General features: G+C 48.1%; 1 protein-coding gene across 1 annotated transcript in view; it reads left to right on the forward strand.

Annotated features, from left to right (window-relative positions):
- The window catches only part of LOC311139318 (serine/threonine-protein kinase Nek11-like), a gene marked incomplete at both ends in the record, with an annotated part of 98,897 nt that extends 85,833 nt beyond the window's left edge, over window positions 1-13,064 (forward strand). The window contains one exon of the mRNA XM_084174197.1: window positions 12,863-13,064. Within this exon, the coding sequence (XP_084030323.1) occupies window positions 12,863-13,064 (202 nt within the window). The remainder of the gene's footprint in view (window positions 1-12,862) is intronic.
- Window positions 13,065-13,485: the final 421 nt, after the last annotated feature.

Below are 13,485 nucleotides of genomic sequence, written 5' to 3' on the forward strand. Positions count from 1 at the left end.
AGTGGCCTAGCCAGTCTCCAGACCTTAACCCAATAGAAAATCTTTGGAGGGAGCTGAAAGTCCGTATTGCCCAGCGACAGCCCTGAAACCTGAAGGATCTGGAGAAGGTCTGTATAGAGGAGTGGGCCAAAATCCCTGCTGCAGTGTGTGCAAACCTGGTCAAGACCTACAGGAAACGTATGATCTCTGTAATTGCAAAAAAAGGTTTCTGTACCAAATATTAAGTTCTGCTTTTCTGATGTATCAAATACTTATGTCATGCAATAAAATGCAAATTAATTACTTAAAAATCATGCAATGTGATTTTCTGGATTTTTGTTTTAGATTCCGTCTCTCACAGTTGAAGTGTACCTATGATCAAAATTACAGACCTCTACATGCTTTGTAAGTAGGAAAACCTGCAAAATCGGCAGTGTATCAAATACTTGTTCTCCCCACTGTACTTACCTTCATATCGATGTCTGGATAGGGCTTGGATGTTTTTCTGAATCTCAGTAGTTTTCCGTGCATTACATCCTCTCTATACCTTATTAGGGTTCTTCCTCCTGATGTGTTGAACACGTTGATGTTGTGTGTACTGTAGGTAGGTGTAAGTCCTCCTCTCTCACCGTCCAGCATGCTCACCACAACACCGTTGAATGGATTTCCTGTCAAGTTCCCTTCTTTCTAAACAAGTCAAATAAGCACATATTTTGCCTCTATTTTTCAAGTTCTCCATTTGATCTGTGAAGAAGTTACTCTAGTTACTCCTGTGTGTTCAAGCACTAGATTACTGTCTGTTCTGTCACTTACAGCAGACAAACTAGTTACTCCTGTGTGTTCAAGCGCTAGATTACTGTCTGTTCTGTCACCTACAGCAGACAGACTAGTTACTCCTGTGTGTTCAGCGCTAGATTACTGTCTGTTCTGTCACCTACAGCAGACAGACTAGTTACTCCTGTGTGTTCAGCGCTAGATTACTGTCTGTTCTGTCACCTACAGCAGACAGACTAGTTACTCCTGTGTGTTCAGCGCTAGATTACTGTCTGTTCTGTCACCTACAGCAGACAGACTAGTTACTCCTGTGTGTTCAAGCGCTAGATTACTGTCTGTTCTGTCACCTACAGCAGACAAACTAGTTACTCCTGTGTGTTCAGCGCTAGATTACTGTCTGTTCTGTCACCTACAGCAGACAGACTAGTTACTCCTGTGTGTTCAAGCGCTAGATTACTGTCTGTTCTGTCACCTACAGCAGACAAACTAGTTACTCCTGTGTGTTCAAGCGCTAGATTACTCTGTTCTGTCACCTACAGCAGACAAACTAGTTACTCCTGTGTGTTCAAGCGCTAGGAAAACTAGCTAAAAAGAAATGCACAAAAACAAACTACAATTCCAGTATATTCAGCTGTACTCAGTTGATATTCTAATGGTGTATTGAATACTGTAGCTGTCCTCTTAGGTTCATGTGTCATTTGCATATTTTGGGCTCTACGCTCTATGTATCCCTCCATGGTGTTTAGTTAAACAGGGAAGGGAGTGGAGAGCAACAGTGGTCTGGTGGAATAGAGAAAAGACTAGTCTCCATGCACACATTGCCATAGAGGCTGTAGAATGTAAATATATGCCTGTTTAAGCCACAGAGAATGGAAATGAATGCATGTTTATCCATGTATTCTCTCCCTCTCATTATATATCTCTTCTTACAAATAATGACCGACTCCGATTCTCACACACACACACACACACACACACACACACTCTCTTAGCTGGCCCAGTGAACCGTGGAACCTCATGTCAGATACTGGCAGCTCCTAGACACAGCCTCTCTGCCTGCTCACCTGTGGCGAAGCTCTACTCTCAGCAGCTGCTTTTATTTAATATTGGCCTAGATAAGTCTGGAAACATACAATGAGAAACTTTCTTCCAACCCACTGTGAAAGTGCTGCAGTAAGTACTGCCTTGGTGACAATGAGTTTAAACTTTCATTTAAATAACGAAAGAGAATAACCACACACCCAAAAGCGATTAGTGAAGGTGTTGGAGGCATGCTCAGATGAAGGTCGACTGAATGAAAGCTCAGCTACTATTAAAATACATTTGCATCTGACTGGAAGTGTGCCAATACTTTTTCCTGTTTCTCTAGTACAAATAACAAAACAAAATTCAAAAGAAATCAAGTTACTACTTGTAAAGCAGTTGTGTATATCTTTAAAAGTGACCATGTTGTGTTGATGTCTTCTTCTCTCACCTAGCACTCTGTTTTAGGTTAGACACTGTCTGGGACATCTACAGCACACAGTCTCTCTCTCTCTCTCTCTCTCTCTCTCTCTCTCTCTCTCTCTCTCTCTCTCTCTCTCTCTCTCTCTCTCTCTCTCTCTCTGTCTCTGTCTCTGTCTCTGTCTCTGTCTCTGTCTCTCTCTCTCTCTCTCTCTCTCTTTGTGTGTGTGATTGATGACACCAAATAAAGGATTGGGATGCACTTTCTCTGCTCTCTTTACATAAATCTGCTTTTTAATAACTCAAAACAGCCCAAGCTAAATGGTGCCTACAACTCTCCCAAGCACTCTGGCAGTATTTCATCTGAGTGGAGACAAGGTGACACACAGCATTATTTACTGTGATTAGATAGCCAAGGACAGAGATAATATCACAATCCCACAGTGGTTGAGAAAATATGTGGTGTGTGTGTGTGTGTGATGCAAGGTTGTGATGGATACTGTTGAACTAACAGAGATCATTGTTGTTTTCTGTCTATGTGTTGTCATGCAGGAAGTGATTGTCACAGACCAAGGAGCTCATTTATTAGAATTTGCTTTGATTTTATACTACATTTGAGCATATTATCCAGTTTAAAAGATTGCTCACAAAATTATGAAATCATGTAAATTAGAAAAATTATGTTAATTATCTCATGATGTATGTAACCGTGCAGTTCAATAATGTTTTGGAAAAGCCTAACTTGTGAAACAGAAACAACAACACCGTATATTCATTGCAGCTAAACAGCGGCTAACATAATTTCCATCCCTGCACATGTTGGCAACAGCCAACTTAAACATTTTCAATACACTCAGCATTTAAGTTTTAAATTAAAGTAAGATGTATCTCACCTCCAGGCAGAGTCTGTTTCCCTGTCTGCCTGTGGTCGCTCTATCCATCCACCCTCTTGTTGTCCTGTCCATCGATCTGTGGTGTACACCAATATGGACATCACATCAGCCTGGTGTAGCTGTGGGAGAGGGGCCCGTCACTCTGCTGTCTGCCCAGTGAGGTGGATATGTGATAGGGTGAGAAGGGGAATGGCAGAGCCTGACTGTGCTGCTGGCCCAGGGGCCCAAACCTCACCTCTATTCCGCGCCACTACTCTCCTGTACAGACAGCTCTCTGGACTACAGGGCAGAGACAAAAGTCGCTGTCACTGTGACCAGGTTGGGTGTGATTGAGGTGATGGGGTTTGGAGTTTGTGCTAAGTGAAGCTGTAAGGGACTGTTACCTGGACAACACAGCCCCTCTCTTCTCTCTTCAAGCAATACACACTTTCCTTTTCACACAGCGACAATAGTCTTCTGTTATACACACACAGTGTGAGTTTCTGCTCCATGCTCCCATGCTGAGACTGGTCCTGGTGTATTAATAACAGAAGCCCATATCCTGTGGGAGAGAGAATTAGACCCTGTCAGATCCCTCACAGCTGCCGCTTCATAAAGGCCCAGGAATAGGAGGGGGGATGGAGGGAGCGAGGATGAAGGGAGGGGAAGGAGGGAGGACAGGAGAACAGGTAGCAATTTACGGCAGCAGCATCTCTCACCATGGCTCTCTTGGCTCCAGGATGTTTAATTGTACCTCTTATCGAAACTCCAGGCTTAAGCCCACTGTGTGTGCCTCTGTGTACATGAGAACCTTCGGGAACCTGCTCAAAGCAAACCCTCCTCAAGCTAATGTTCTGTTCAACATAGGAACAATCCTATTATGGTGTTATAGGAAATGTTTATTTGTATTGAGTCAATGCACTAGGACAGTAAGCAAATAAAAACTTATCCAATTTCTAACAACAGATAGCTGGGGTGTCATGAGCTGCCATGACAGCATTATGTTGTGATCGATATTCAGCAAGAGGCCTTTACTACAGTGAAGGGCGTCCATCAGCCCGTCAGGCTCACCGTGTCAGAGGTCCGTGCTGCAGAAGAGAGAGAGAGAGAGAGAGAGAGAGAGAGAGAGAGAGAGAGAGAGAGAGAGAGAGAGAGAGAGAGAGAGAGAGAGAGAGAGAGAGAGAGAGAGAGAGAGAGAGAGAGGAGAGAGAGAGAGAGAGAGAGAGAGAGAGAGAGAGAGAGAGAGAGAGAGAGAGAGAGAGAGAGAGAGAGAGAGAGAGAGAGAGAGAGAGAGAGAGAGAGAGAGAGAGAGAGAGAGAGAGAGAGAGTCATTGGCACACGCACATGCACACAAGTCATTAGTCAAATTTTTCAGGGCTGTTCATTTTCAGATATACACCTAATTTGTTAAACACGTACTGTGAACATGCTCATCCATAGACCCCCTCCCCCGCGCGCTCCTCACTAGGCTATTTATCATCATTTTGATGAACGATTTTTGTCCCATTCAGTATTTGGCCTCCGGATTTTGTTATTCATCATAGTCAATATTTTGCATATTTCATTTTGTGAATGGAAAAACCATTATCTCTGTAGAGAGGAAATGGGTTCCCGCTGGTGTACAAATGCAGGAGCCAAAGTCGTGACTCAATGTAGGGACTTCCATCTGTAAAGGTCAACTGAAGAGGAGGAGATGGAGGAGAGAGAGGTAGAAGGAGATGGTGGAGAGGGAGAGGGAGTGAAAGAATCTACTCCGTAGTAAAGATGTCTGCTATCACAGAGCCTCAAAAATTGAATTCCATTATACAGTTCCATCAATCGTAAACAATCAGATGAATTTCATTATATATATATTTTTTTTATTTAACCTTTATTTAACCAGGTAAGCCAAGTTCTCATTTACAACTGCGACCTGGTGTCACGGTTTCGGCCGAGGCTGCCTCTCTTCCTTGCTCGGGCAGGCTTCGGCGGTCGTCGTCTCCGGAGTACTAGCTGCCACCGTTGTATGTTTCGATGTTCGTTTGGTTTTGTCTTGATGTTGTACACCTGTTATCGTTTAGCGTTCATTATTTGTCCTATAAGTTCTCGTTGTGTTTGTCATGTGTTGTGTGTGATTGTACTTGCTGTCGTGTTTGCCTGTGCTTCGTTCTCTCCTCTGTGTTGGAGAGGTTCTCGCACGTGTTTGTGCGTTATTGTTATTTTGTTTGATTTTACGCCTGTGTGCGTAATCGCTCGTATCCAAGCTCTTTTGACTCGTTTTGAGTTTTGGTTCACTAAAGTCGATTGGACTAAGTTCCTGCGTCCTGCGCTTGATTCCTGCACCACACCTTCACAGCACACCTTCTGACAGAATCACACACCGAAGATGGAATCAGCAGGAGCCGCAGCAGCACCTGAGTCTCTGGAGGAGCGGGTCCGCGAGCAGAACGACCAGATCCTTCGTATCGGGACCGCCCTTCAGGACGTGATCAACACGCTTCAACGCTGGGAGACCAGAGGGACACCCACACCTCCACCTTCCGTGCCATCACCATCGGCCAGTCAGCCCATACAAGCTCCGGAACCCAGGGGAATTCGGCTCTCGCTCCCGTGGGCATATGATGGGACCGCTGCCGGGTGTCAGGGCTTCCTTCTACAGGTGGAGCTATACCTGGCCACCGTACACCCGGTGCCCTCGGGACACGAGAGCGTGTCCGCCCTCATCTCCTGTCTCACCGGCAAGGCGTTGGAATGGGCCAATGCCGAGTGGAGGAGAATAGACGCCTCCACTATCACCTACTCAGAGTTCTCCCGCCGCTTCAGGGCTGTGTTTGACCATCCACCTGAGGGGAAAGCGGCGGGGGAGCGTCTATTCTACCTCCGGCAGGGGAGGAGGAGCGCCCAGGAGTTCGCTTTAGAATTCCGAACTCTAGCGGCAGATGCAGGGTGGAATGAGCGGGCCCTCATCGATCACCACCGCTGTAGTCTACGAGAGGACGTCCGTCGGGAGCTGGCCTGCAGGGATACCAGCCTCACTTTCGATCAGTTAGTGGACATGTCCATCAGGCTGGACACCCTGCTGGCTACCCGCGGACGTTCCGAGGGGGGTCCGTCCATTCCATCCTCCAGCACCTCCGAGCCGAGCCCTATGGAGCTCGGGGGTGCTGGCGCTAGAGAGAGGAGGGGTCGGAGCACGAGGGGGGCCGTCCCCTGCACCAACTGTGGCCGTGGAGGACACACCGCGACTAGGTGCTGGGGAGGGTCTCCTAGGGGAGAAGACGACAGGCTCCGCACTGGGGAGTCCTTCCAGGTGAGTAGGCGCCCCACTTACCCAGAGCTCTCTGTTGCGCACTTCTGTATACCTGTGCGATTTCCACAGGTTGCACCTCATTCCCAGCATAAGGCGCTAGTAGATTCAGGCGCGGCTGGGAATTTTGTTGATAGTAAATTTTGTTTAGAATTAGGGATTCCCCTTCTTCCTGTTGACGTCCCATTCCCCGTTCATGCCCTAGATAGCCGTCCGTTGGGATCGGGCTTGATCAGGGAAGTCACAGCACCACTTAGGATGTGTACGCAGGGGGGTCATGAGGAGATTATCCAGCTATATCTGATCGACTCTCCTGCGTATCCGGTGGTGCTGGGAATGCCCTGGTTGAGTATCCATAATCCATCTATTTCGTGGCAGGAGAGGGCTCTGATGGAGTGGTCTGCCCAGTGTGTGGGGCGATGTTTAGGTGTTTCCGTGGGGGCTACCTTGGTGGAGAGTCCAAACCAGGTGCCCGATTTTTGCACATTCCCCCCGAGTATGAGGATTTGGCTATTGTGTTCAGTAAGTCGAGGGCGACGCAGTTACCTCCTCATAGGCAGGGAGATTGTGCGATAGACCTCCAGGCAGGAGCTGCGCTCCCACGGAGCCATGTGTATCCTCTGTCTCAAGAGGAGAAGAGAGCTATGGAGACTTACATAGACGAATCTCTGAGACAAGGATACATACGGCCATCCACTTCCCCTGCGTCCTCAAGTTTCTTTTTTGTGAAGAAGAAGGATGGAGGGTTACGCCCGTGCATTGATTACCGTAGTCTCAATCAGATCACGGTGAAGTACAGTTATCCACTTCCTCTGATTGCGACCATGACGGAGTCATTGCACGGGGCGCGTTTTTTCACAAAATTAAATCTCAGGAGCGCTTACAACTTGGTACGCATTAGAGAGGGCGATGAATGGAAGACAGCGTTTAGTACCACCTCGGGTCATTACGAGTATCTTGTCATGCCATACGGGTTGATGAACGCTCCTTCAGTTTTCCAATCATTCGTGGATGAGATCTTCAGGGACATGCAGGGGCAGGGGGTGGTCGTGTACATAGATGACATTCTTGTGTACTCGTCTACCCGAGTCGAGCATGTGGCCCTGGTGCGCCGAGTGTTGAGGAGGCTGTTGGAGCACGACCTGTATGTCAAGGCAGAGAAATGTCTGTTTTTCCAGGAGTCGATCTCCTTTTTGGGTTATCAGTTGTCTGCGTCAGGGGTGAAGATGGAAGTTGACCGGGTGTCAGCCATGCGTAATTGGCAGACTCCAACCACTGTTAAAGAGGTGCAGCAGTTTTTGGGGTTTGCAAATTACTACCGGAGGTTTATCCGGGGTTTTGGACAGGTGGCAGCTCCCATAACGTCTCTTTTGAAGGGGGGTCCGGTGCGTTTGCAGTGGTCAGCCGAGGCGGACAGGGCTTTTGGGAGACTGAAGGACCTGTTTACTTCGGCTCCGGTGCTGGCGCATCCGGATCCCGCTTTACCATTTCAGGTAGAGGTGGATGCGTCAGAGGCCGGTATAGGGGCCGTGCTTTCGCAACGGTCCGGCACGCCACCTAAACTCCGCCCCTGTGCCTTTTATTCCAAAAAGCTCAGTCCGGCGGAGCGAAATTATGACGTAGGGGACAGGGAGCTGTTAGCCGTGGTACAGGCCCTAAAGGTGTGGAGGCATTGGCTTGAGGGGGCTCAACACCCTTTTCTCATTTTGACTGACCACCGTAACCTGGAGTACATCCGGGCAGCTAGGAGACTGAACCCTCGCCAGGCGCGGTGGAACATGTTTTTGGCCCGGTTCGTATTTAAGATCACGTACATCCCTGGGTCGCAGAACGGTAAGGCAGACGCACTGTCTCGGCGGTATGACACGGAGGAGAGGTCCGTGGAGCCCACTCCCATACTGCCGGAGTCTTGTCTGGTGGCACCGGTAGTGTGGGAGGTCGATGCTGAAATCGAGCGGGCGTTGCGCACCGACCCTAGTCCTCCTCAATGCCCGGAGGGTCGGACGTACGTCCCGCTCGAGGTTCGGGATCGATTGATATATTGGGCTCACACGTCACCCTCCTCTGGACATCCTGGTATTGGCCGGACAGTGCACTGCCTTAGTGCTAAGTACTGGTGGCCCACGTTAGCCAGGGATGTGAGGGTTTATGTCTCCTCCTGCTCGGTGTGTGCCCAGTGTAAGGCGCCTAGACATCTGCCTAGGGGTAAGTTACAACCCCTGCCCGTTCCACAACGACCATGGTCTCACCTCTCGGTGGACTTCGTCACTGACCTTCCCCCCTCGCAGGGGAATACTACTATACTGGTCGTTGTGGACCGGTTCTCTAAGGCCTGTCGTTTGCTCCCTATGCCGGGCCTTCCTACTGCCCTACAGACCGCCGAAGCTCTATTCACCCACGTTTTCCGGCACTACGGGGTACCCGAGGATATTGTGTCTGATCGAGGTCCCCAGTTCACCTCCAGAGTCTGGAGAGCATTTATGGAGCGTTTGGGGGTCTCGGTGAGCCTTACCTCGGGTTACCATCCTGAGAGTAATGGGCAGGTGGAACGTGTGAACCAGGATGTGGGTAGGTTTCTTAGATCATACTGCCAGGGCCGGCCGGAGGAGTGGGCACGGTATGTTCCCTGGGCAGAAATGGCCCAGAATTCCCTACGCCACTCCTCAACTAACCTAACCCCTTTCCAATGTGTGTTAGGTTACCAGCCGGTTCTGGCACCATGGCAGCAGAGCCAGATCGAGGCTCCTGCGGTGGATGAGTGGGTGCGGCGCTCGGAGGAGACGTGGAACGCTGCACACGTCCACCTGCAGCGGGCCATCCGTCGTCAGAAGGCGAGCGCCGATCTCCACCGCAGTGAGGGGCCGGTGTACACACCTGGTGATCGAGTCTGGCTCTCTACCAGAAACCTACCCCTCCGCCTGCCCTGCCGGAAGCTGGGTCGGCGGTTTGTGGGGCCGTTTATAGTCCTGAGAAGATTGAACGAGGTGTGTTACAGATTACAACTGCCTAGTGACTATCGTATTAACCCCTCGTTCCATGTGTCTCTTCTCAGGCCGGTGGTAGCTGGTCCACTCCAGAAAGATGAGATCAGAGAGACTCCTCCGCCCCCATTGGACATTGAGGGGGCACCGGCGTACACCGTGCAGTCCATCTTGGATTCGAGACGTCGGATGGGGGGTCTCCAATATCTCGTGGAGTGGGAGGGGTACGGCCCGGAGGAACGGTGCTGGGTGCCGAGGAGAGACATTTTGGACCCGTCTCTCCGGACAGAATTCCACCGTAGTCACCCGACGCGCCCTGCTCCGCGTCCTCCTGGTCGTCCCCGAGGCCGGGGTCAAGGGGGGGGTACTGTCACGGTTTCGGCCGAGGCTGCCTCTCTTCCTTGCTCGGGCAGGCTTCGGCGGTCGTCGTCTCCGGAGTACTAGCTGCCACCGTTGTATGTTTCGATGTTCGTTTGGTTTTGTCTTGATGTTGTACACCTGTTATCGTTTAGCGTTCATTATTTGTCCTATAAGTTCTCGTTGTGTTTGTCATGTGTTGTGTGTGATTGTACTTGCTGTCGTGTTTGTCTGTGCTTCGTTCTCTCCTCTGTGTTGGAGAGGTTCTCGCACGTGTTTGTGCGTTATTGTTATTTTGTTTGATTTTACGCCTGTGTGCGTAATCGCTCGTATCCAAGCTCTTTTGACTCGTTTTGAGTTTTGGTTCACTAAAGTCGATTGGACTAAGATTCCTGCACCACACCTTCACAGCACACCTTCTGACCCCTGGCCAGGATAAAGCAAAGCAGTGCGATAAAAACAACAACACAGAGTTACATATGGGGTAAAACAAAACATAAAGTCAAAAATACAACAGAAAATATATATACAGTGTGTTCAAATGTAGCAAGTTATGGAGGTAAGGCAATAAATAGGCCATAGTGCAAAATAATTACAATTAGTATTAACACAGTTAATGAACACAGAATTATACAGTTCCATCAATCGTAAACAATCAGATACATTGTTGGTATGACAACTCATGCAGGGGGTTAGTGTGTACGCAATACGCATGGCCCATCTCCTATCGTCAGTCTAACAGTGGGAAAGTTCTGCCTCATAGGGATAGCTACCGTCCAGAGGGTGACACTCACTTCGTCTTGACTGGAGGCGGATTTGGAATTAGTCCACCTGCTCACTGCCGAGTCTCAGAATGCCTGCCCCAAAAATCATATAAAGAGAGGCCCAGTTCAGTCTATACAAGCCACTTATGTTGAGAGAGGGAGGGAGGGAGAGAGGGATAGAGGGAGAGAGAGGGAGGGAGGGAGAGAGGGATAGAGGGAGAGAGAGGGAGGGAGGGAGAGAGGGATAGAGGGAGAGAGAGGGAGAGAGGGAGAGAGGGAGAGAGAGAGAGAGAGAGGGATAGAGGGAGAGAGAGGGAGAGAGAGGGAGAGAGTGAGACTCTAACACTCTCTAACAAAGTGTCTCTAACACTAGGGACCCTTGTGCCGCTGCAACAATACTTCAGAGAGGACTATCAACCCTCTCACAATCCTAGCTGTTTCTATCTTCTTCTCACGCTATCCTTTCCATAGGAAGTCTCAAGCCAGAGATGAATTAGGATGGAATTAGAATAATGAGACAGCATTTACTATGCCAGAATATTCTACTCTAAGAAAAAGACAAAGCCTAATTACACATGTATTGCTAAACTTAACTTCAGGCTTCTGAGGACACTTATAATGTTATGAGGGATGGCTAACTCTGGAAATTCATCTGTTGCTACAGACTTAAGAAAAGCAGCTTTTAGTTTCTTCGCACCCCATGTATTAAGAACAATCTTCAGAGTTCCTTACAATGGGATGTACTGGTGTCATTCCGGCAGGTCAGAGTGCTGATTAAGGACCTCTCTGCTGAGGAATGTGATTGTTTGTCTTTAGTGTGTTTTGTATTTTTTTAATTCTCTTGGACTTTGTAAAGCAGTTTATTTTGTATTTTTTGGTATATTTTTCTGGTGTATTTTCTGTTGTATAAATTGTGTATAATTGTAAGATGCAGGCTCCCTTGTGAAAGAGACCTTGGTCTCAATGGGACTCCCTGTTAAAATAATAAATAATGAACACACAACTATGAACACACAACTGAACTATGGACAGAAAACGCTGAACATACAACTATGGCCAACCAAACACGTTTTTGTTGGTCTGAAGCTTTGTCTGAGGTCCCAGGGTCATCTCCAAGATCACTATAGACAAAAAGACCATATAGCCCCAAATGTCATGGTACTTTTAGCTGAAAATGAATTACACTGCAGGGCCTTCCTCTCTCCCAGACAGCCCCAGAACATCCATAAAGTCCAATCTGAGATCCTAATGGTTAATTTCTCTGGGAGAGAGCTTTCACCAGCTTTATAGACCTGATAGGACCATTATCAGATGACTGGACAAACCAAAAGTAGACATTAATCTTTTATGTCACAATAATAACTCCAGAAATAGTATCTGGTAAAAGGCGTCCAGGGAAGACAGGAAGGATCGGATAAATAAGTATTTTCTAAATGTCCGTTTTCTCTGGCTGTGACATCTCCAGAAAACAATGCAGTGAATCTCAACAGATCTCTCAATAGAGACTTGACATTTGTCCCGTGACAATGGAGTACCATGTGCTCTGGGCATTAGAAACTGTTGATTATGTGCCTGATTGATTGGACTGCTGGAGTTGTGTTGTCTCCTAGTGGAAGATGTGGACTTTGGTGTATGATACGTGGAGTTTCTTGGGCCCACAGGCCTCCGTCAAATTCACGAGGCCCACCCCAATGCACCTGCTCGTTTCCTGCTGCCAGCTCCATGGCAACGGAGCATCCACTGAAGACAGAACACACACACTCTGGGAGTTTAGGTAGCTTAGCACTGGCTAGTGACACTGTATGTCTACATGTCATGAAATATGTTTTTTTACATTCTATTTGACAGACAGGTATAGTAATACTCTATCTCTCACATCATCCATGATGCATTATGTGAGAGCATACAGGAACAAATAGACCACTCTTGTTGCTAAGGGGTACAAGAGTGGTCTATTTGGGGTCTCGTATGGCTCAGTTGATAGAGCATGGAGCTTGCAATGCCAGGGTTGTGGATAAATCCCACGGGAGACCAGTACGAAAAATGTATGCACTCACTACTTTAAGCCGTTCTGGATAAGAGTGTCTGCTAAATGACTCAAATGTAAATGCTAAGTGCTGTTATTCTGGCTGGATACCTCTGTTCACCTGCTTTAGCAACAATCATCCTGGTTCTATTTAAGATTTGCTTGAGGTTGCCTGCAGTGCACACCATGCAAATGTTGAGCATGATATATCACAAAAGTTCAATGTAATTTCCTGCCTCCTGTCAATCACATCAAATCACTCTACACAGAGAGCACGTTATGGGAGCCAGGACAACATTTAAACTGTCAAAATGTCAGGCTGATGAGTGTGATTGGTTGACAGAGTTGACACCCAGTCTCTCTCCCTGTGTCTGTCACAGGTCAGTGTCCCGTCGGCTGGGTCTGACCGTCTTCCAGAGGGTGTATGACTACCTGAAGGGAGCCAGGGAGAGGCAGGAGGGTGAGGGGAGCATCAGACAGGCCCTCAACAGCCTGGTGGAGAGGCCCAGCGATGGCTTTGAAGTGGACCAACTACTGTACTACGAGGAGCAGCTCCAGGGAGCCAGAGAGGGAGCTGGGTGAAAGATATGTCTGACACTCACCAACCTGCGATCATGTTGCCTATCCAAGCCTTTCAGAAAGAGCACATCTTGTTGGTCTCCTGGACCAGGGTTGGTGACCTAGTAGGTCAACAGAGATGACAGACATTTACTTCATGATAGACCAGGGTTGGTGACCTAGTAGGTCAACAGAGATGACAGACATTTACTTCATAATAGACCAGGGTTGGTGACCTAGTAGGTCAACAGAGATGACAGACATTTACTTCATGATAGACCAGGGTCAGTGACCTAGTAGGTCAACAGAGATGACAGACATTTACTTCGTGATAAACCAGGGTTGGTGACCTAGTAGGTCAACAGAGATGATAGACATTTACTTCATGATAGACCAGGGTTGGTGACCTAGTAGGTCAACAGAGATGACAGACATTTACTTCATG

This window comes from Coregonus lavaretus (assembly GCF_964263955.1).
Source record: "Coregonus lavaretus genome assembly, chromosome: 13".
In the NCBI taxonomy this organism is placed as follows: Eukaryota; Metazoa; Chordata; class Actinopteri; order Salmoniformes; family Salmonidae; genus Coregonus; species Coregonus lavaretus.